Source organism: Hibiscus syriacus, unplaced genomic scaffold (genome assembly GCF_006381635.1).
Source record: "Hibiscus syriacus cultivar Baekdansim isolate YM2019G1 unplaced genomic scaffold, ASM638163v2 tig00000738_pilon, whole genome shotgun sequence".
NCBI classification, from domain to species: Eukaryota; Viridiplantae; Streptophyta; class Magnoliopsida; order Malvales; family Malvaceae; genus Hibiscus; species Hibiscus syriacus.
Window position 1 is genome coordinate 301,525 of NW_024061816.1, and position 24,468 is coordinate 325,992.

Here is a 24,468-nt window from a genome sequence, read left to right on the forward strand (position 1 = left end):
CAACTATAAGCAATGCCAATCTGATCATACTTTGTTTGTCAAAATTGCTCCAAACAAGAAAAATGTGATCTTAATTGTCTGCGTCGATGACATATCATCACAAGTGATGACTTAGGAGAAATCGAGAAATTGAAGGTGTTAATAGCAAGAGAATTCAAAACCAAGGACTTAGGGACCTTGAGATATTTTTTGGCCATGGAAGTGATAAGATCAAAAGAAGGAATTGTCATAAACCAACGGAAGTACATTCTAGACTTATTGGAACCGGAATGACTACTTGCAAGCCTTCGGAAACCCCCATGGAAGCAAATCTGAAGCTTATGAAAAATAGGAATCCAGTAAAGAAGGACCAATATCAAAGGTTAGTTGGTAAACTCATATATCTGTCACTTACTAGGCCAGTCATAGCCTTCTCTATTAGCATTGTGAGTCAATTCATGAATGATCCTAGAGAAGAACATTTGGAGATGGCATATCGAATTTTGAGGTATTTAAAGATGACACCAGGACATTGATTAATTTTAGAAAACATGAAGATAGAACAATCAAGGTTTTCTCCGATTCAAGTTTGGTTGGAGAATTAACAGATAGGAGATCAACTACGGGTTATTGTTTGTTTGTTTGCGGAACTTGGTGACATGGAGAAGCAAGAAACAAGCCGTGGTTTCCAAATGTAGTGCTGAAGGAGAATATTAGACGATAACACTTGGAATCTGTGAAGGTGTTTGGTTACAAAGACTCCTAACTGAACTAGAGGTGTGCAATAGAACCTACTTTGAGCTTCAGAGTGACAGTAAGTCAACTATAAGTACTGCTAAGAACCCAGTTCATCACGACAGAACCAAACATGTGGAGATCAACATACACTTCATCGTCTAAAAGGTGGATGGCAGGGCAGTAAAACTAAATTATGTCTCTTCAAAAGATCAACTAGCCGATGTCTTGACTAAGGCGCTTCCAAGGATCAACTTCGACGAGATTACATCCAAGCTGGGTCTCTATAATATTTACTCCCCAGCTGGAGAGGGAGTGTGAGTTATATTACGATTAGGATTAATTATTAGTATTTATTTTATTAGTAACTCTAGAAAACTATTTTGTAGGAATTCTATCCTATCTAGGACACTCAACTAAACTTGTATAAAAACAGCCCTGCTGTAACTTCTCAATTAATGATAAGAAATAAAATATATATATATATATATTTCATGAATCTTATTTCTACAGTATGACAACACTATTCTCCTCTTATTAGATTGACAGAAACAGAAGAACTGATAAACTATAAGAATTGATGGATAAATAAATGAAATCTCCAGCTAATACAGTTGCCAACCTTTTATTTGAATTCACAAATCGCCACTTCTTTTGGAAAATCGATTATTTAGACATAGTAACTAAAAACAAATACACAAGTAAAAAAGAAATCTTGAACGGAAGAAAATTCCAGGTAACTTTGGAAGAGCAGTGATTAAACCTACCAACAACAGAACAGTAAATGTTGCTTGGCCACTGGAAATGTAAGTGTCGATCTCATTTTGCATTTCTAGGTCTGCAAAGCAGCTAATCAGAAATTTATTCTATAATGCAAATATGCCAAACAAAACAAAAGAAAATGTAATGCATCAATATATACACGTGTACACAATATTCACAACTATTCAAACACCACATTCTTTTTGGCGTGCATGTAAGAATCATAAACATAACCTTTTACTACTAATTTAGGAAATGATGCCAAATAATATTTTGTAGAAGTTGAATAACATTCTGTTAATTATTAAGTAACAAAAAGAAAATGATCTAACAAAACTATGCAGAAATTCAAGATATAATATCATTATAAGACTTGAGAAGCATATTTCCGGATACATAATAGTGAAATCATGATCATTTAATGTTGTACAGATATGTATATATATGCAGAGAGAAGTAGAAGAAGAAGAAGAGAGAGAGAGCTCTGCAAAAGGTTTGGGGACAGATAAATTTCAAAATAAATCATATTTTCAAAGTAAAAAAGACGTAATGCAGAAAATCAAGCACATGGCAACAAACTTACTATCCATTATCATTTAATCAAGCACATGGCAACAAACTTATTATCCATTATCCTTTTAACAAGTGACTTGAGTTTTGACAAACAAAGCAAACAGATAACTTTGCCACATAAAATAGAAAGTGAAAATAAATGAGAAACATTAGGTAATACTTCTAGATACAGAAATTTCAATGACCATGAGGTCTAACAACTCAGGCTCACACAGACTTACCACATTTTATTTTGTTCTGATCATTAGCAAAAAGCCTCACTATTTCCCCCTGGAAAAAGTAAACAATTTTGCAGAATTAGAATCAGAAAGACTACTCTCAACTTTACATTCTGAAAAGGTTAAGTGAAGCGAGTTGCATGAGAAATTTATGCATTATGTGTGTAATATTTGACACTAGGAAAAAGGGACTTTTTTTTTTAAGGGAGGCAAAGATGTCATCAAAACAAGCACTTGTTCTCTATCATCAAACGGGAGAAGTTCAAAATGATATGTAGCATACTGCTTAAGTCCTCATCAAGTGTAAATGCAATGCAAGACTACTGTGCTAAAAGCTGTCATAGAAACTGTACAAAAAACATGTTCAATTTCAGATATTGGTGTCCTGAAAATAAAACAAATTCTATTCCATACAATTGTCTGATTGAGTTCTACATACAATTGAAAACAAAAATGCATGCACTTTTTCTGTTAATGATAAAAAAAAGAAAATTATTGCTGCATGTACCTGACGGCCTTGGTCATCCATTGGTATGCACTCAACAGCAATGAGTTTATCAACATCATCAGCTGTGACAACATATTCTGGATTTGTAGCTCCTGGATAATTTTTTTACCAAAAAAAAAAATTAAGGTAACAAAATACGTATACGAAGAACACAGAGAAAAGGTCATATTTTTCATGCTTACCCTCAATGTACTGCCTGGTGCCATCCTGAAGATGACGTACCCACTGCAGTGCAAACAACATTGTCAGCATATGAAAGATTAATCCTTATGTATTAAAAGGAATTTTTAAAAAATGTCAATTTTTCATGTGTCCAAGAAATTTCACCTGAAACATACAAAGGGTCGTTCCTCGTACAGGAAAGCCGCATCCTAGAAGCTTTTCTCCCGTGTTGCATCCCCAATTATCTGAAACCCCTCAATTCCAGGCCCGTCTGAATTCAAATAAGTTGTATTAGATGCTATAAAAAGATCGTAATTTCCACATAAATGTAAATCACCTTCAGAACCTTGGGAGGCCATCTCATCAGGCTGATACAAGACATCATTGGTCGTATCCTCAGACCCAATTCTTACAAAACCTCTATCAAATGCACTATCAGGATTAGTCCCAGGACCACCTCTGTAAGAATATAATTAACAGGTAAGTATGAAGTAAAGCAATGCTAGATCTCTAATTATAATCAAATGAAAGCAATGTCTTCGCACTAATGAACAAGTTGCATTGTATTATACACGAAAACTTAAGTTATAGTGCCTTTGAACAAGGAAAATCGATATGTTGGATATAATAGCTTTTGCAATCAAATTTCATTATTCATATTTGCAATATCAACGGCGCTCATATCAGGGCATATTAATTACAGAACACACAGGATGACCAGAGCAATTTGCTGAAATCGGATGTATAAAAAATAACATGGAAAAATGTCAATACAGAATGAATAAGGTCCTCGTTAATTTAATCCCTCAATTAGCATGTCTACATTCTTTATCACAGGAAATGATAGCTTGGGAGAGAAACTACTCACAATTATCATACGTAATCATTTAATCAATTCAAATATTAGGGGAAATTATTGCTAATATCTTTTACAATTTAGAAACCACGCAGCAAGGACAATAAATGTGGAATTGTACCCAAAAGAAAAGGCTGTGGATATGTTTCGTCACATCTCAAGAGTCATCACAAAATGTCAATTAATAATGTTATCAAGAAAAGCATAACATCCACAAGAAACTGCGTTAGTGGTTCCAACCTATCAGAATTGAACAAAAATTCCTGTGCAGTGCCATTGCTCAATCGTTGTTGCCCCAGATCATTGAACATTAAATTTTTTGCAGTGTAATCATTATCATGCATGTATCTCATCATATTCTCTGGTGGCATATGATGTTGCTCATCAGGGTACTGATTAGTTGGAGAGAAGCCGTGACCAGCCTGAGAGTGTAAAGAGAAATAAAAGTACTATTTAATACATAATGGACACAATGGAGAATCAAAGTTGATATAATAGAATCAGCAATAGGAAAAGATGGTAATCTGGCAGATTACATGCAAATAGTACCGTGGATCCATGAGGATTTTGATTCATCAAAATGCCAGAACTTGGCCTATCTTTTTCATGAGATCCGCCACCAGCATGAGTTCCGTGAACACCAGTCAACTCTCTAATTCTATGCTGTGATATAATTAAATCAATGAGGCTATCTGCTCTACAAAATAATGACACCAATGATAATCCTAACAGTCTTATAAGTTGCCAAAACATATAATGCTTCATTAAAGCAAAATTTTGATGCAAGAAACAGAAATCAAGTAAAGAGTTGTTGCCCGCATATAAACACACATCTCTACATAGCCACATCAATAGTCCATGCATCTGTGCTTACACGGACATGTACATAGAATACACAACAATCTTGAAGCTTCAACGATTACATAGATGAGAATCGTTTAAACCTAGATCCTTTTAAGTTTCTTTCATGTCGTTTCAAGAAGAAACCAATTATGCTAACTCCTTAGTTGTCTACATAACATATGCCCTATTGTTAAGCAAAACTTATATTCCTTGTTCTAGTTATTTGATTTTTTATGTTGTTACATAAATACAAAAATACTATAGCAAGAATAAAGACAGGATAAGAGCCTTTTAATTTGTTTCAAGAATATACTCACCAATTATTCTAACTACCAAGTTTTCTATGTTAACTTTTTTTTTTATAAGAAAGGGAGGTCTCATTAAAAATCCCTTCATAACCGACGAAAGACTACAAAGTATCTCATCATCCATTAGGAGGAGGAAAAGATTACCTCAAAAATTTATTGCCAAAAAAGTATAGTCCCCAAATTACAATGAACCAGGCAAGAACAAATGCAACCAACCCAAAGAAACAACCTCCTAAGAATAAACCAGAAAAACAAAAAGACATTAGCCAATTTCTAATTTTGCTAACTCATATGCCTCCCAATTCGCATATCTCTGATTATGCCTTACAATAACATTCCTATCTAGGACTATAGTGACAATCTCCTTCACCAGCGACTCAAAAAGAGCAGAACAGGAACCGGGATTTTTAATCCAATTCAAGACATTGGCATAGTTACTTTCCAGAATAAGGTGCCCCCTATAACCCCAACCAGACTCCTCGAAGAACCATAAGCCCGCTTTAATTTCCAGTAACTCATCCATAATAGGAGGATATGATCCTACAATTTCAGATAAAGTCCCTAGCACATTACCATCAACATCCCGGAGTAGACCACCAATGCCCCCTTTAAACCATTGCATATCCATTGCACCATCCACATTCACTGTGTAAAAACCTGGGGGTGGAGGATCCCACACCGATGGTAAGGAGGGAACCTTCTTGCAGCTCGACCAAGAATCTGCCAAGGAAGGGTTCCCCACGAGACAGTCAAAGGGAATTGAGACGTTTGGAAATTTAGCAGAGAACCATGCTGACAGTCTATATCTCGTTAGGAAAAAAAGATGCGTTGAGTCTAACTTTCCTTTCTCAAAGATAATCCCATTCCTACATTTCCTAATCGACCATAGAATCGCCCTTGGAATAAAGGTCCAGATGATCAAGCGAGGGGCTAAATCTAGCCAAACGGAGATGATCGCAGCATGTTTATCGGGCACGACAAAGGACATTCCAAATCCGCAACAATTTAGTCAATAAACCCCATGCAACTCCACACGACACAAACATATGCAGAGAAAATCCTCAATCCGGAGACACACTTCAACAGCTCGACTTTGACAGCACCTTCTGATGAAGAAACTTGCCAACAAAGGATCCCACACATGAGGGCAACCCCAAGCCACACATGCTTGGACCAATAAGGATCAACTTCAGCCAAATCATTCATTAACCTGATACATGACTTAACAGAAGAACCCTTGAATTTTCCTTTGATGGTTATGAATCTTCTTTGGATGTGTTTAGAATGAAGATAAAAATTGTTTTCGTCCCAAAGGGTAATTAGGCCTCTCGTTGAGCCTTCAATAGGAGACCAGGCACAACCTCGCAACAAATTCCCCCTAACCTCCTGATTAGAATAGGTTGCACCGAATCCACTTTCGATTCTTGGATAAACAGAAACGAGGGATTCATACCAACAATCAGACTTCTCACAACCCTAGATTTTTCTTGGCTTCAAAGACCCCTTACATTCCATGATAGGATAGCTAGATTTATCATAAAAATGGCGTAAATACTTGGCAAACCCTGGGAAATCATCTCCCACCCCCTTATTCCACTCATTCACCATTGAACTCACTCTATTAACAAAGGCTCTTCTTTCTCCCCGAAAGGTGACACCTAACAAGTTGCTAAACTTCAAGCAGCGTTCGCCTCCTCCATCTCCTCCGGACATTAATGGGAAAGACGGGAACCATTAAGATTCTGACCACATGAAGCTCTACTCCCTCTAGATCTACTATATACTTTATCAAAAAACCCACACTCAATTCTTCCTATTGAAGCACTTTTTCCTGAAGGGCGACTCTGATTTGAGGAGGGCGATTGATTATAAGAGACCGAGTCTGTGATCGACTCTAGCCCACTACCCGACTTGCAATTCTATCTTGAGAATACCCAGGCTCCCTAAGCCTACTCTCAATTCTCCTAGAGGGAACCATGGATCTAGATCTCCCTTTAAGCCCAATCAGGAGGCACCCACCCACTTGATGATTCGAATCGGCCCGACGAGGCTCCATATCCAACATAGCTTTATTAATAGGCCCAATAGGGTTGCACAATCATTCTGCACTTCCCTCAATTCACCCATGAGATAAACCTACCTTGGTTCTCCTGTATCATTAATTCCTGAGACATTCCCTTGGTGGCCACTTATTGGATTCTCCTAAAGCCACAATTCCACCCTTTCCTGAGTCGTCGATCCTGACTGCTAGTCTTCTCGACCCTTTTGACCACGAAGACCGTCAATCTAACCACTTTCTGATGAGTCTTCCTCCCACACGTCATTTGATTACTCCTCTATATCCTTTCTCTGAAGTTTAGGGAAGCCATCCTCCATTGTTTCAACTTTAATCTTAATCAAATAAGACCTCCTATTTTTATCGACCGTAACCGACCAAGGAATATCGAACAGACTTGCCGCCCTAACAAGCAGTTGGGCTACACGACAATCCACCCTTTGGAGAGTCTCCTCTTGAATCTTCACCAACAACACCCACTTAGAAGCCAAACCTGAGAAAAAGACTTCACTCCAGCAATTCAGGGGAACTCCGATCAAGGACACAGAACAGAAGGCTAACGTCACTCCCCCATCTAGAGAAACCGGGGCCAGTCAATCAAACCAGAAATTTAACTCTCATGCTTTCTCTTCCAAATCACTCTTTTCTTCTTCAGACGGGAAAGTGATAATGCATGCATTCCTGGCATAACCCCATCCAACCACCTTTGCATTGAAGCAGTCATTATAAATGGCTTTTTTTTTTATAGAAGATTAGGCCTCATTAAAAACCCCCCTTTTCAACCTCCATGTTATAAAAGTAACATGAAGGACAATGAAAGGAGGAAAAGAGTGCCTAGAATTTATTAGATGAAACAAAGTACAACAAAGGCAGACCCTAAACATCTGCAAACCCACCAGAAATTACATAAACTTAACACAACAGCTAACTAGGAAATAAAATTTATCCTCAATACAAGCAGACAGAAACCATTACATCACCCTATCCCATCCTTAGCTAATTGTCAGCTTCCCAATTTGCAGCCCACAAAATATGCTTGATAATGATATCCTTCCCTGCCATAAGAGAGACTATCTCCTTCACCAATACTTGAAACATAGGAGTGCATAAACCCGGATTCTTGATCCACTTTAGGGCATTGCTTGAATTTGATTCAAGAATAAACCTCCGATTAAGAACAAAACTTAAATCTTCCAGAAGACATAACCCCTCTTAATCGCCAATAATTCTGCCAAGATAGAGGACCACCCCCAACTCTTTCTGAAAACCATTGAAGCAACACCTTTACTGTCCCGAATCAAACCACCAATACCTCCCTTATCCCAATCCTTTACCATCGCTCCACAACATTTAGCTTTAAACAACCCATCCGGAGGAGGAACCCAGCAAATTGGTTTAGAGTTGCCATTTCCTTGTCTACCCACCAAATCCGCAAGTTTAAATCTCCCACAAGAGAGTCTAAAGGTATATTCACGTCCTTGAACTTTGCAAACCAGGAAGCTATTCTAAAACGGACAATAAAGAACAGTCTCACCACATCCAGCTTAACTTTCTGAAAAATAACCTCGTTTCTGCATTTCCACACTGACCACATCAACTCCCTTGGAATAAATTTCCATATCAAAGAATTCGGAAGTAAATCATCCACAAATTTAAAAAGTCCATGATATTCTTTGGAATCCAAAGGACAATTTCAATGTTCAATAATCTGGCCCTCAGACCCCATACTACCTCGTAATGCAAAAATAGATGCGAAACTGATTCCATTTCCCTACCACACAGAGAGCATAAAGGATCATCAATCCCTACCACACCTCGCTTCAGTAATCCTCCCTCACCATGATATTCTTTGGAATCACAAAGGACAAATTCCAAATATTCAATAATCTGGCCCACAGACCCCATACTACCTCGCAATGCAAAAATAGATGCGAAACTGATTCCATTTCCCACCACACAGAGAGCATAAAGGATCATCAATCCCTACCACACCTCGCTTCAGTAATTCCTCCTTCACCGCCACTCTCTGGTGAGCAACTTGCCATACAAATGTCTCCACCCGTGGAGGAGCAATCCCTGCCCAAATATGTCTCTCCAAGTCTCCATCTTCTACTGAATACCATCTTGATCAAGGAAAATGTTGATACAAGATTTAGCTGAAAAACAGCCCTCACCATTCCTGACCAAATCAACAGTCTTCCTCACATGGCGATATTGAGATATTGTTCAACATAGAAATCAATTGCAACAGCTGTTCAACCTCCCAATCCGCCAAATTTCGCCTCATTTGAATGTCCACACCAACCAGTGCCATTATTCACCCTAAACTCCATCCTTACCGATTTGTTGCTCGAAAGAACATAGAGTTTAGGAAACTGTATTTTCAAAGGTATTCACCCAACCATACATCGTTCCAGAACTTCACATAATTCCCTTCCCTGTCTTCAAACGCATATCCTAATACAATCCCAAAACCATCATCAGAAAAGAAATTTTTAACACACCTCTCCAAATCCATGAAGCACGACCTGGCCACGATTCCCCATCATTATGCATTTCGGATCCATGTCATAAAACCACATACACCCTCTTCCACCAAGACTCTTTCTCTGATGCAAACTTCCAAACCCCTTCCCCAATAATGCTCTGTTCAAGAGTAATAAATTCGGGACCCCTAGACCCCCCAATCTTTTTGGTTAACTAACCGAACTCCAATTTAACCAGTGGATATTTTTTATCCGCTGCACCCCCCCACAAAAATGAAGCCATGATAGAATTTAGTTCTTTAGCACAGAAACTGGAATTTTGAAAATGGAAAGAAAATACACAGGGAGCGAGCACAACACTGACTTAACCAACACCACCCTTCCTGCAAGCGACAGGGAATTAGACATCCAATCGCTCAACTTAGCATGAATCTCTCCATATTGGCTCCCACATGGCAGCCGAATTTCTCTTATAGCCAAGGGTAAACCTAGATACTCTGATGGAAACTTTCTACCGAACACCAATATCTTCGCCCAAGTAGCTAACGCCCCCATCCTCAACATTGATACCATAAATTCTGCTCTCAACTTGATTAATCTTCAACCCCACCAGTAACTCATATATTAATAACTTTCTAACATTCCTTAAATCACGAATAGAGCCTTTACTGAAATTATAAGGTCATCCGCAAATTGCAAATGCGAAAGCGATAACGAACAACCTGTCTAAATCCCCTCGCTGTGTGAAATTTCTCTGTAGCTGACCCGTTTACTAGAACCGAAATGGATGCTGAAGACATACATTGATACATCCATGACCTCCACTTGTCACCAAACCCCATTTTGCTCATAATTTTCATCAAAATGTCTCAATCAACCGAATCATAGGCTCTCTTGAAATCCACTTTGAAGACTACTCCCTTCAACCCTTTCTTCCTCCAAAAGTCAATGCATTCATTTGCAATAAACGAGCAATCCAATATGTTCCTTCCAGGAATGAAAGCAAATTGAGACGGACTCATTATATCGTTAATGCACAAACTCAATCTTCTAGCTAAAACCTTTGATAAAATTTTATATAGCCCTCCGACTAGGCTAATTGGCCTAAAATCTTCCAACTCCTCCGGATTGGCCTTCTTAGGAATGAGAGAAATAAAGGAATGATTTACCTCCGAGTCCCACTCCTTCCCCACATAGAAATCTTTAAAAAACAACATCACATCGTCCTTTATAATGGTCTAAAATTTCTTGAAGAAGCCTAAATTTAGACCGTCCGGTCCTGGAGCTTTATTACTATCCGAATGAACGATAACATCTCATACTTCCTCTTCCGAAAATGGCTTCTCCAATGCTAGACACCGCCCTTCCGATAGTCTAAGAAAATCCAGATTTAAATCCTCCACCTTCAAAGTATTCCTTTGATTAAACAACCCCTTGAAGAACTTCACCACAGAAGCTTTGATAACACGGGGATCTACCGTGACTACATTGTCAACTTTAAGAGATTTGATACAATTTATCCTCCCTCTTACTGCCGCACTATGATGGAAAAAACTAGTGTTCTTATCTCCATCCAATCTCCACTTTATTCTAGACTTTTGCATCCAAATCGATTCTTTTTTTTTTGTAGCTCCCATAATTCTCTCTTTGCTTCGACAATAGATTGCATAGACACCATGGGAAGTCCTTTTTGCAAGTCCATTTCCATATCATGAATTCCTCTCTCCAACGTTCTGATTTTTCCTGGCAGCTGAAGATAATCCCTCCTCGACCATCTCTTTGCCACATCCTTCCCCCGATTAAGAACTTTGGATATGGACATCGGGTTTGCCCCTTTGCAGAATTTAAACAACTCTGTTTTCATCATCTCATTAAACCCCTCTTCTTCCAACACATAATTAAACAACCGAAACGGTTTCGGCCCCCAATTACATTCCTTATTCTCCAACAAAATGATATTGTGATCAGAGACAGACCTTGGAAGCAAGGTTTGGCTTAATTTTGGAAAAGACGAAAAATATGAATGATCAACCAAAAACCGATCCAACCTCTCAAAAGTTGGAACTTCCCTATTGTTACACCATGCAAAATGACCTCCAAATAACGGCAAATCAATCAAATTCGCCTGACTAACAAAATCTCTGAAATTGTTTATAGATACCGGATTCACTGCTCATCCATCTTTCTCTTCCTGAGTCAATACTGCATTGAAATCTCCTCCTAAACACACTGGGCAATCAAGCTGTTCCAAAAAGGATGATAACTCCCTAAAAAACTGCTCCTTGTCTGCATCAACACTCGGACCGTAGACATTAATAAAACAACATATTCCTGGATCTCCTTCCATTAACCCTTTTAATGCCACAAATCTGTTGTGGATGACTTCTTCCTTCACCACAAAATCCTTTTGATTCCACAAAGTAATTAAACCACCAGCAGAACCCACAGCGGGAACTACTACTGCACCAGTGAGTATTTTACCCCCCATTTTCCTTACTAACAAAGGACTTACAACTTCCAGTTTAGATTCTTGTAAAAATAAAATTATAGGCCTTTTCTCCTCAACAAACCTCCTACTTGCTCGAGCTTTCACCCTTCTACCCAAACCCCTAACATTCCAACACATTATGGAAAACTCTACCATCAAAATCATACCATAACCTTAAATCCCTGTTCCTACTACCCACCATCAATCATCTCTCTCCTTTACCATAGGACCTACTTTAGTCAAGAAATCTATCTCCCCTCCTTTAAATTTAACCCCCAACAATTTAGAGACATTCCAACATTCCAAAGCTTATGTCCTCCCCTGGTTATTCTTATCTGAAACATAATCCGACACCTTACCACTGCAACTTTTAACTTCCCACCTCCTAGCATACACATTCTTATAAAAACCTCTTTCAGCTTTACTAATTGAAGCACTCCTCCCAATAGGGCACCTCTGGGCCAATGAAACAGACCCATTCTGCATACCATTTGTAAATTCTGCAGACTTAACCCCATTTCGATTTGATCTTGGACTTCTCTACTCAGGCCCAAACACTTTTCTCCTCCCCATGCTGGAAATAAGCCCATCGTCTTTGACCACTTTATCTTGTCCCGAGGTAACATCTCCCAAGCTCTGCACCCTTTTTCTTCCTGCAGAAAAAACCCCTGACACTTGCTGTTGACTATGAACCTCACCTAGTACTGTCCCCTCAGAACAAAAGTCATCTCCTAGGATATTATTGACTTCTACCTTTTCATTCAAATTACTATCGGTAAGCGTGACACCTCCATTTGTAGCATTCCTAACCCATGCTTCAACATTGTTCTGAGTGTCTGTCAACATTTTGAAATTCAACTGCTCCTGCAGACCCTACCGGTCATCCCCTTGATTCCCTTCCGACGAGGTCTCCTCCCATGGATCAATTGTTCCCTCCGCAGAACCCTCTTCATCCACTCCTTCTTCTATCATAGGAAAGAAATCCTCACTGCCTTCCACTTTAATCTTAATAATAAAAGGCCTTCCATAAGTGTTAATGGTGACCTGGGACGGGATATCAAACGGGCTCTCAACCCTTAACAACATATGAGCCACCCTGCAATCCAGTTTTTGAGTTGTATGCTCCTGGATCTTCACTAATTTACCCCATCTCGATGCCAAACTTGTAAAGAAAGAACCTGTCCAGCAATTTAACGGTACACCTATCATGGAAACTGCACAATAAGGTAATGGGACACACTTCTCTTCCATAACAGGCTCCAGCCTTTCAAACCAAAAGGACAAAGCCTCCCACTTGATTTCCACCGCTGCATCTTTCTCCTCCACTGACCGGAAGACTATCAAACAAGCATTTTTTGCATAGCCCCACCTTACCACCTTGACATTGATTCCCTCACTCCTTAAAGCCCTCTGAACAAACTCAACTTCAAAAATCGCTTTACAAATACTTGTTAAAGACGATCTCAACCATATTCTTTCCTCCATAGGAATAAAGACTTCCAAAGGCTTCTTCACCTCCCTCCTATCTCCAGATCTGATTACATGCTGACCCTCAACATTTCTTACTCCCGCTACCATCTCCTTATATGTTCTGCCATCACGAAACATGTTCAACAGCTCCTTCTTCCCAACATCAACATCTTGACATATTGGACTTTTCCTTTTGGAAACCTCCACACATGCATCTCCAGGCCCCGCTACACTATTGCACTTAAGGTTCCCTGGAAAACTGCTCTTCTGATATTTTGCAGTCGAAACCACTATTCTCCTCCCATCTACCATGACATTGTTCATCTTACTCATTGCATTAAGCAAATCCTCCTTGCTTGCAAAGTGCACAAAGGCAAACGTTTTATCTTTATAGTTAGGTCTCCTATTAACGAATGGAATGAACACCTTAACCACCTTGCCATGAAGACAAAAACAATCCCATAAAACACTTCTATGCACTCTTCTACTAAGATTGTCTATGAATGCTACCCACGATCCTCCACCAGGCACTGTTCTACCTCTGCCAGGAGAACCATTGCCTCTCGGCTCCACACACTCTCTCTCACTAACTTTCTCACTCATGTCTAATTTTATAAATGGCTTTTTGAATAAACTCAATATCATACGAGTCTTTGAAAATGCCAGTCAAATACCTCTTGATCCAATCCCTCTACTCCGAATGGATGAAAACGTTAAAGGGACGTTTCGCTATTTTAGAGCCATTATTGTCTCTATTCTGCGGACCCTCTGCAACCTTCTATCACCAACCAAAGAGACCCTATAGGATCTCCCATCATGGAACTTATTGAACATCACTGGTCTGTCTTCAGAACTTTTAGCGGAGCCACCAGACCGCCTCTTCGACCCTCCAGCTTCTGCTCCGGTCGGAATTTTCTATAACTGAGACTTTTGGTATTTTTCCACCCCCATCGATATTCTCTTCATGTCAATCACTGTATATTGTTAACCTTCTCGATGGCGTTTAAAATATCCTTTTGACTAGCAAAATGAACGAAAGCAAAAGTAACATCTCTATACCTTGGCCTTCTATTGACGAGAGGGATGAAAAACTTGGTAACCATGCCATGGTGGTTGAAGAATTCCCACAAGGCACTTCTAGGGACACGTCTACTAAGATTATCAATGAAAGCAGTCCATTTTGCTCTAGTGGAGAGCGAACCGACTCTAAGACTCATTGTGATAACCGAAATACAATAATAACAATTTAATGTCGTCAGGGTTTAATTTCCAGCTTAAGAGTTCTCCTCTTCAAATCACCTTCTAATACTCAGAAGTTTGATTTATTTGCTTGGTTCCCAGTTGAAGAAGAAGAAATTTAAGTCAGCCTGGAAACTTTGGGGGGCAAGGTCCATGGGCAGGGACTCTATAAATGAAAAGGGATCATCTTTTATCTTCTCTCTTGGTGGAAGGGGGGACGAACAAAAAGTGAAAGAAGTTTTGGTATGGGTTTTGATTGGCGATTAAAATGAAGTGATTAGGAAAACGTGAGTTAAATGCATTTGGGTTTTTTTTTGGAAGGAAATAAAGCTAAGAGCCTAAGGCAAAGAACTAATGGGACTTGGAAGGAAGAAGCAAAGACTGAGGTCGTGTTTTCTATGTAAACATAAAACCTATCCATTTCATGTAGCATCAAATAATGGATTTATTTTTTTAGTTGAACTCAAATTTAGCTGTTGTGACTTGTGAGACCAGAATAAGTTGACGTTACATATTTTACTTGTGATATATCAACCCAAAATGCTTCCCTATTGTCAAATAAAAATTAAATTTCCTTGTTCTCGTTTTCTGTTTTTTTAAAGAATACTTATCTGGTTTTTTACATTGTTAAATAAATACAGAAATGTTATAGCATGAATAAAGACATGATCCTTCCATGTGTCTTTCAATCAGGATCTTCTTTAAACTTGAGGAAATCCATTATGCATTTTTTCCCAATATGCATGTTTCTCCTTAATAGATTAAACATATTTATCGATATGCATGTTTTCCTTATGGCTATGTTTGTTGTTGAATTCAAACATGAAGTTGAGAGCTTGACTACGGCCATTTTTTTAATATTAAAGGTAAAAAATTAAAAATTAAAGAGAACTTCAATCAAGCAAGCTTTTCATGCACCAACTACCTTAGCATGCTTTGGTGCACCCAGCATGCACCTGATCAAATGTGCCTCCCCTAAAAGGGTCCAAGGCACTTTTGTTTTCCAACAATAAGGAACACACCTAAACAACATTATCCTATCAATGTAAATATATGTATATAAGACTACAGCCACAAATAAATTAATGGTTTATCATCCACAAATCTAAATTTCTCTGATCCAGACCTTAACTTTCTAGCAATTGTGATTTTCTACAAGAAGTTTCTCCACTATAGAATAAAATCTATGAGCTACATATAATAAACAATATAGGCAATCTGAGAATGGTACACTTACATGCGAAGTTCTGATCTTCCATTCCAACTGATCATGTAGGTACTGCAAATATATAGAAGATTGTAAGTTCTTGGTTGTCGAAATCTTTTACTCAAAGTGAAGAATACAAGCTGCTAAATAAAGCACAACCCTAAATGGTCCAACAAAACTAAAAGGAAGTCCTCAATGGACTGAATATTATAATTGTATAAATCACACTTGGAGAGGAAAAGAACAACATAGCCTATGAGCGACAGGAAAAAACTAGTCCTGATAACATGGTCTTAATTATGAAAAGAACATATAATGCCCTTCAAAGGCTCATTTTATAAAACTCCATTCTATTCATATGTCCAATTCCTATAACTCATATGCCTTTCAAAGCTAAGTCTTCAGTATAAAGGCTTAATGTTAGCTGAACTGTCCTTATGATTTGAAAAGATTTAATGATTATCTAAAAAATAAGCCTATAATAGCATTTAAGCTGAACATGTTGTAAATAGGGTCTTGGTGGTTTTATTTTTACACCTTGTACTACAATGTGATCCAATTAGACCATGCTTGTTTATTTGACAGTTACCCGATAGACCAAAAAGAAAAAGATGCAAGGTATACAAGAGGCAAATCGATGACCGTAGCCAAGGGATGTTCTTAAACTGAAAATAATCATAGGAGGCCATAACTCATAGGAAATCAAATGAGAACCTTGGAGAGATTATAAATGGTGAGCAACAGCAAGTATAAATTTTTCATTTAGTAAGTATATGGGCAAAGTTCTGTAACTTGTGCAAGTATCAGCTTGTTCTGCTTTTACTACCTGCTTTTCACTATTAAAATTTTAATGGGGGAGAAGTCAGATAGAATTGGGGATGTAATTGAGCCAATCCCAGACAGTGGCAAGCTTAAGCTTCAGCTCAACTCAATATTCGGAGCTCGATGCTCAACTTAAGCTCGACCGAACATCAAAAAATAAGGTCGAGCTCAACTAGACATATAATCGAGCTACTCAAGCTTGATTACCAAATTTTTACTCAAACTAAATTACTTGAACTTGATTAAGCTCATTTGTATTTAATCTCATGCTCGAGCTCAAACTCAAATTAAGTGTCTTTTGCAGTAAAATAGGGGTATTTATGTAATTTAATAATATAAAATATTTAATTTACTTATTAAAAGCTCGATTAGGCTCGCAAGCCATTCGAGAAGGGTATTATGGTGCTCGAATTTGACTCGATCGATAGCTCACTCTACTTGATCTCGAGCTCGGCTTGTTTATTACTAAATTGAATTCAAGTTTTTTTTTTTGATTCCAACTTGAATAGCTTGCGAATACTAGTTTGATTTACACCCCTAGATAGAATGCACAACAGTTAGCACTTGATAATACAATCTCTTTTAATGTGGCTTGAGCATAAGCCTCAGGTCATGTGATGGGATTAGTCTAACAGAATTTTACTAAGAATAAGGGGTAGGCCTGAATCAGTACTTCATATGAACATATCAGTGTTATTGAAACCCAATTACCATAAGCACCTAGTTGCGAAAAAACAAAAACCAAGATTTTATCAAGTTCATACCTTTACACTGCTAGTAATGGTAGACGCATTTACAACGTGAGGCCAAAGATCATGTTCAGCCAATAGCCCAAGCAATGATGACATGAAGATGTATCTCTCATCCTCTGCAGCCTGAGAAAAGTGATATCATTAACAACTTCCTTTTACAAGAAAAGGGAGAGAATAGGAATGCAAGATAGCAAGCAAGAACATTGTAAAAATACAAACACCCACATGAAAAAAGACTGAATAGTTAGAATTATCCCTTGAAACTCGGAAATTTTGACAACATGGATTGATATCTAGACTCTTCCAAGATGCCCAAAGTGCATACAGACATAACACCTTATACCCATTTAAAAGAACAGTTAGAAAATCACCAAGTTGGTTTGGAGCCAACTGGAAAGTTGTTCAATATGTACCAACTAGAAGATTCTATGACTTTTATGACCTCTCTGATGGGTAGTGAGCAAATGGTAATTACAATGAAATAGCACTACATTAACAATAACTACCTTTTTCACAAATTATATCACATGCATTTCTCTAGTCATATGGTCAACCGAGTGATTGAATCTTTCTTGTAACGTAAGCCATCAATCTAATGATAACAATAAAATTGGTTTTACTCCAGTGGGGAACTGTAGCATGTCCTCTAGTTTGTGAATAGCAATGAAAACAGGGATTTACAAAGGTGACCATGCAAAAGTGACTCCACCACCCCATCCCCCCAAATGGCATCTTGTTCACTATGTTGCTTCATTTCATAGATAGATTCATCAAATTATCAGGGAAATAAATTATGCATAAATACAACTATTCCTAGTATATCATGTTTTCTAAGTTCTTTTTATCCTTGAGCTTGCCTATAAATTCATCGATTATTTGAATTGTAAATATATGTTTCAAACCATGTAATTGTGCATCACTTTAAATTATTGAAGGTGAATCAAACCCTATTCTTAAACTTGTCAATTGTCATTTACATAAGTCAGGATTAAAGAACAACTAGGGACTGATAGAAGAGAGCTTAATTTTTCTCTCTTTTTTTGAATATGTGGTGATTGAAACTATTCCAATTGATTGATCAACTATGTTGCTAAGCATATTGAGTAAACATTTTGGTTTTATTGAGTTATCATCGCAGCTAAAACAGGTCCATTGGCCAAATCACAAGTATTAGAGAGCATATTTAGTCCATTACCTTCTAACTCGAACCTAGAAAATTATCATCTATGTGGAAAGTTTTTGAGGCTCAACAAGTTTTTACTAATTTGCAGAATAAGGCTTTGGCAGTTTAAGCTTAGATAGCTTCAGCAAAGATGTCAAATATTATTATAAAAGAGAACATATTTTATTTTCAGAAATAGACACTATGTCACCTTTAAATCATGGGTCAGCTTTAAATTTTCTTCAAGGTCACCTTTTCTGCGAGCCAATTCATTTGAAGCAGAAGTGATGGATTCATTTTGCTTTTCATGAATTGCCTGTCATACAAAAATGTTGTTATATCAGTTTTTGTGTAAAATCCTAGTCAATCCGTTACAATAAACAAAAAATTAATGCATAGAAATGTGGAGACTATAACGTACCATACGCAAGTCAGAGAATTTCCTCTCCAACGCACATTTTTCATTCAGCAGCTGTAATTCCTGAGACCGTACAGACTAATATGATTCTATGTATGTCAATCAGAAATTTTTGAGAATAAAACACAATCAAATTAGTTGGAAGCATTTTGCATCCAAAAGGAAATAGAAATTAATCTGCATGCAAGAAATAGCCTTCAGAAATGTTAAACCTTCACACATGCAACGGCAATTTGTTCACGAAGACGTTGAATCTCCTCTTTTTGAGCACTAACTCGCAAATGAAGTTCCTATTCATAAAATTTATGTGAGGGAACCACACAAAGCCTCATCATGATTCTAGATTCCACCGTTGGTATGTTCAGAAAGTTCTAGTACCTTAGCCTCTGGACCTTGAAAATCATAAATTCCATCTTCATTTGATTTACTTGGAGCAACATGTGTTTCAGAGCTCTGCCTGCTTAACAAGACAATACTTACTTGAGATGATAACAAAACAATAATACTTTACATAGAATACTCATGGAAGATTGTTAAGTGAAGAAAAAAAAACTGGACCTAGTTAAGGAACTACCTTTTAAGAAATTTGGAGTCTTGTGCTTTAAACCCATCACTATTGATCCCATGCATCGAGTACTCACTAGAAGACATCACATTGTTAGTATAGGTACTCTTCAAGATAGGCTTTGATTGCACCAGAGCTAGTATTTTTCCATCATCACAAACAAAAGCCCACACTGTACCTTCTTTTATTTTCCTGTTCCATATTTCATTGTCCAGAATGTAAAACGGTTGTGCATGATAAGAATACCACTTTCCAGAGCTGCAAGACAATGAATATGAAATAAAAATAGTCAGAACTGGATCCAGATCCAAGACCCAGGAAAGTGATATTGGACTGTATAACAATTTTCTGCTTTTATTTTTCTTTTCTTATCAAGAGTTCATCTGTTAATTTCAACAGTTTCTTGGGAGGGGGAGAGAGAATTTATTAACAATCATTCAATATGCAAAACTATAGATGATCTCAAATTAGTAAGGCCTATCAAGTATAAATGAAAATATACATGAATTACAAAAAAAAACCCATTAAACAAGGCCACACCAATTTCCAGAGAGCACGCGGAACTAGTTGATTGTAGTATGCAGAAGAAATGATCCCACTGTTCAAAGGGCAACAGATGCTGTTCTCGTCCCTCCAATCCAAGCACATCCTTGGAAATTCAATTCCGTAACAGTAATTTTTCATTTTAAACAGTACAAAGAATCCTGTTTTGGTACTTGATACTTCCACACATGGCAGACTCGGCAAACGAAGTGCCTGACCGTAACTAAGACTAAAAACCCAGAAACTAATGAATCCAAAACCGCGGCAACAACAATAAAATATAACTATCTAACCCAGAAAACTTAATTTTCTCTAATTTTTTTTCCAGAAACATAAATCAAAAGTAAACTTCATTAACATGTTATATCCCAAAACTTCCAGACGAGTTTAAATCCTAGAAGAACCTTCAAAGAAAAGCTCCGATGTGCAACAAAGGGAAAATTCGTGTAGCTATACAAAATTGAGTAAGAAATAAATTTGTCCAATAATCTCGGATCCAAACAATAATTTCAAAAAAGGAAGGGAAAGCTTCAATCATTTTTACCTGAGTATTTGGTCCGAGTCTGCCCCCAATTAAAATGGTGAAGAAACCATTGGATTTTTGCAAGGAACGGCAAAGAGAATGCTGTTTTAGCGAAAAACAAAAAATGGGGGAAAATAATAGGATTTTCTTGCACGAGGTGGTTAAATGCTGCTGGTCGTTAGACTTTTCTTTTTCTTTTCTTTTTTTACGAGAGTGTAAATAAGAGGTTTTGAATTTCATCTATGGCCTACTTAGCAAAGTCTACTAAGAATTTTTAATTTTTAGGGTAAAGTACATAAACAGTCACTAAACTTTTGAAAGTTATAAATTACTCATTAATTTTTTTGATTTTATTCTAAAGTAATAAGCATAGTTAATTGGGGATGACATGACATATTAAATTAATAAATAGTATTTGATTTAATCACTTAAATGTAATTAAAATTTTATTTTTGATATTTTCAATATTTATAAATAATAACTTCAAGGGTAAATTACATATATAGTCCTTAAGCTATCAGTTTGTTTCATTTTAGTACCTAAATTTTCATTTGTTTCAAAATCATGCTTAACTTTTAGTTTTCGTTTCGGTTAATAAGCATAGTTTCAAAGATGCTAGAGTTCCTCATTTACACTTGTTCACCATTCTTCATATCCTCGAACTCGGTAAACAATTCTTATTTGGCACAAAAATGTTTGGAAGCGCAGGTGTCAATGATCTACTCAACATTATTCTCCACCAGGTTGACTTCAGAAACCAATGCCGCTATAACATCGTCAATTTTCTAAGTAATGTTCAAATGTGGTTTATTCTCATTATGGTGGTATGATCTTTGTTGTCATTGGTAGGCTTTGTGTCTGTACCGTCCACACACATAGTAGTTAAAGGGCTTTGGTGGGACCTTCTCCTTCGCATGCTTCTTGAAGTTGACGACTTTCTAGGATTTGACCTTTGGCTTTTGGTCACCTCATCCTTTGGGTTTATTAAACTTGGCCCCTGAGACAGACCCATATTCAACCAGATTAACCTTAAAAGAAATATTAGTAGAAGAAGTCAACTTATCCTTAATTCGATTGGCTTCTTCTATTTTCATGTGGCTCACTAGCTCTTCAATAATAAACACCCTATTCTTGTGTTTCAAAGAATTGTGGTAGTCAGACCAAGACTTGGCAGTTTTTCGATAAGGAAATTTGCTTGTAGGACTTCACACATCTTTATACCCTCGGTTTGGATGTTGGAAACTAACTTCTCATATTCATGGATTTGATCCATGATTGGCTTGTCATCGGACATCAAGAACTTGAGCCACTTGCCCACCACGCACTTCTTTATGACAGCGTCATCGGCTCCGTAATTCTTCTTTAGTGTATCTCATATCGCCTTTGCACTTTTCTCCTTAAGAGACATGTGAAAAAGTTCATTTGACATGTGACTTAGGAGAAAACCACGAACTATTTTGTTATCATTTTCGTACTTCTCTGAGGACGTCTAGGAAGGAACAACATTTACAATGACTGGAAGGAGTGGGAGTCGAGTAACCTCCGACAACATTTAAGGAGGCATCTAAAGATGACAAGTAGGTTGGGACGTCGGCTTGAGCAACACATAATCAAAGGTCATGTTGTTCGAAGAAAATTATTATCCTCAGGGTCGACCTCCGATAATTTGTCCCATCAAGAGTATCAAGTTTGGATAGATTAGGAACAAGCTTAGCCATGGTATTCAGCATTCTGCAATTTAAAATTTGTTTCTAAATTGTTGGAAACAGAAACTGCAAAATGAAACCTTTAGCACTGGCTAGATATTAATAAAATAATTAAACAATAAAACAAACAACCGTGTCGTGGTATAAACCACTACCTTAGAAATGAATTTTTGTATTGATGTGTGTAATCATCGTTATAGGAGGTAGTCCCCCGAGATTATCACGGCTCTCTAAAAATTCGTACACTCAAATTTTCAGAATAGACAATGGTGGAAATGCTCTTCTCACCGGAAAAAGGAAGAAAACTTTTGAGAGAATTTGTAAATGAAAGAAAATGTTTTCAATCGTTGGATGATCTGAAAATGAGAAAAATCATCTCTATTTATAGGCTAAATGAAATGGGTAAAATCGTAAAAAAAGAATCAATAATAAACACTGATTTATTTTCGAATTAATCATATAATTAATTATGCAATTCCTCTGTTAATAGTTGGTTGAACTTGGACACAAAACAATCTAGATTCATGCTGAAAAAATAGTTGTTAAACCAACTATTATATCGGTTAAAATTAAGACTCATTAATTTACTGATAAGATCACGAAATAAGATTCAAACGTGGCTTCAAAACTGTCTAGGTTAAACCATAGAAACATATTAATTAAAAAATTTCTAGAAAGGAACTATTGTAAATTCACAACATATTAAATTTTGATATGTTATCTGTCAGCCTCAAAGATACATGTTACCACAAGCTAGTCGACCAGACAACGACAGTAGCGGCAACACGCGCATGCAAGAGAGTACCTTATCCACATTCAACAATGAAAAGAGAAAGACTCTCTTTAAATACCCTTCACAAGGAATGTTTCCTTCCAATGTGGGATGCAATACTAATGCATAGACAAGCATTACAACAATATACAAATGGCTTTTTGGCCCTTCTAAATGATAAAATATGAATTTTATCATTTTAAAATTTATAAAATTATATTTTTAATCATTAAAAGTTTATAATTTTTTTATTATAAACAAATTCGTCCATGAAAAGACGGTTTTTTTTTACCAAATTAGGAGATCTGGGTCTTGAAAAATTGATCATATCTTATAAAAACATTAGAGAGGGAGAGGGCGGAAAAAATTTAGAATAAAAAATAGGGTAAATTACATGTTTAGTATTTAAATTGTTATTTTTATTATGTTTTGGTATTTAAATTTATTTTTTGTTAAAACTATGTCTAACATTTAGTTTAGATTTTATTTTGGCATCTCATCATTAAAAACTTATGAGGACTGTTGTATATGTGGCATTTTTATGGATAAATCACGTCATTCATCACTTGACTATTTTCTCAATCTTGTTTTGGTCATTAAAGTTAAAAAATGTTCAATTTAACTACTCAACTTTCAAAATACTCTTGTTTTAATCACTATAATTTATTTTATTAATAAATTTTATGACATGAAATTTTTATTTTTATTATTATTATATTAATTTATAATTTAAATAAAAAATTTAAAATTAAAATTTAGAGTGATTAAATTAGGAGTGATTTGAAAGTTAAGTATTTAAATTAAAAAATTAAACTTCACTGACCAAAATAAGAGTGAGAAGATAGTTTAGTGATGAATGATGTAATTTACCCATAATAAAATGCCACGTAACATTTCCATTTTTAACGGCAAGATATCAAAACAAAACAAAAAGTAAATATTATGTATGATTTCGGGGAAAAAAGAAAGTTTAGGTACTAAAATGGGATAAAAGGAATAAATTAGGTATTAAATTTGTAATTTGCCCTAAAAATTATATATGCGAAAGAAAATTAAAGATTAAGGATTTTTCAGATATTAGTGGATGAAGAGAAATTTATTTTTATAAAACATTATTTTTTTTTTCAAAATTGTTTGTGGGGTTAATTAATAATTTATATGAATTTTTAAAAATAAATTTACTTTTTATCAATTGAATCCATAATATTTCTTTGCCGATAAGTAAACAGACTAAACAATAGCTAAAAGTTAGTTAAAGATGTTCTAATTTGATATTAAAACATCTATTTAAATAAACCCTTATTGTATTAGATTT

The 24,468-nt window shown here is 36.5% G+C and overlaps 1 protein-coding gene across 5 annotated transcripts; it reads right to left on the bottom strand.

The window, feature by feature from the left end:
• Positions 1–2,827: 2,827 nt before the first annotated feature.
• On the bottom strand, positions 2,828–20,797 carry LOC120212826. 5 transcript variants are annotated; one of them, XM_039211026.1, is made up of 15 exons: positions 20,697–20,794; positions 19,788–19,867; positions 19,619–19,684; positions 19,423–19,501; positions 19,257–19,334; positions 19,048–19,107; positions 18,838–18,942; positions 17,477–17,587; positions 15,921–15,962; positions 4,343–4,456; positions 4,034–4,215; positions 3,275–3,396; positions 3,103–3,208; positions 2,958–3,000; positions 2,828–2,867 (listed from the first exon to the last, which is right to left on the bottom strand). In XM_039211026.1, the coding sequence occupies exons 2-13, from the start codon at positions 19,808–19,810 to the stop codon at positions 3,147–3,149; spliced, it is 1,044 nt and encodes a 347-aa protein (XP_039066957.1). In that variant the 5' UTR covers positions 19,811–19,867; positions 20,697–20,794; the 3' UTR covers positions 2,828–2,867; positions 2,958–3,000; positions 3,103–3,146. The 5 variants fall into 5 exon arrangements, with proteins under 5 accessions (XP_039066957.1, XP_039066944.1, XP_039066951.1 ...); XM_039211013.1 differs by having other exon boundaries at positions 19,423–19,504; XM_039211020.1 differs by lacking the exon at positions 20,697–20,794 and adding an exon at positions 20,123–20,202 and having other exon boundaries at positions 19,423–19,504.
• Positions 20,798–24,468: the final 3,671 nt, after the last annotated feature.

Excerpts from the sequence above, each read along its gene's own strand:
- LOC120212826 (XM_039211013.1), bottom strand. The coding sequence starts at position 19,810 with ATGGAACAGGAAAATAAAAGAAG. Across the intron at positions 19,685-19,787 it reads GAACAGGAAAATAAAAGAAG|TGAGTACTCGATGCATGGGA; the intron begins GTACAGTGTGGG and ends GATGTCTTCTAG. Across the intron at positions 3,397-4,033 it reads TTTTTGTTCAATTCTGATAG|AGGTGGTCCTGGGACTAATC; the intron begins GTTGGAACCACT and ends ATATTCTTACAG.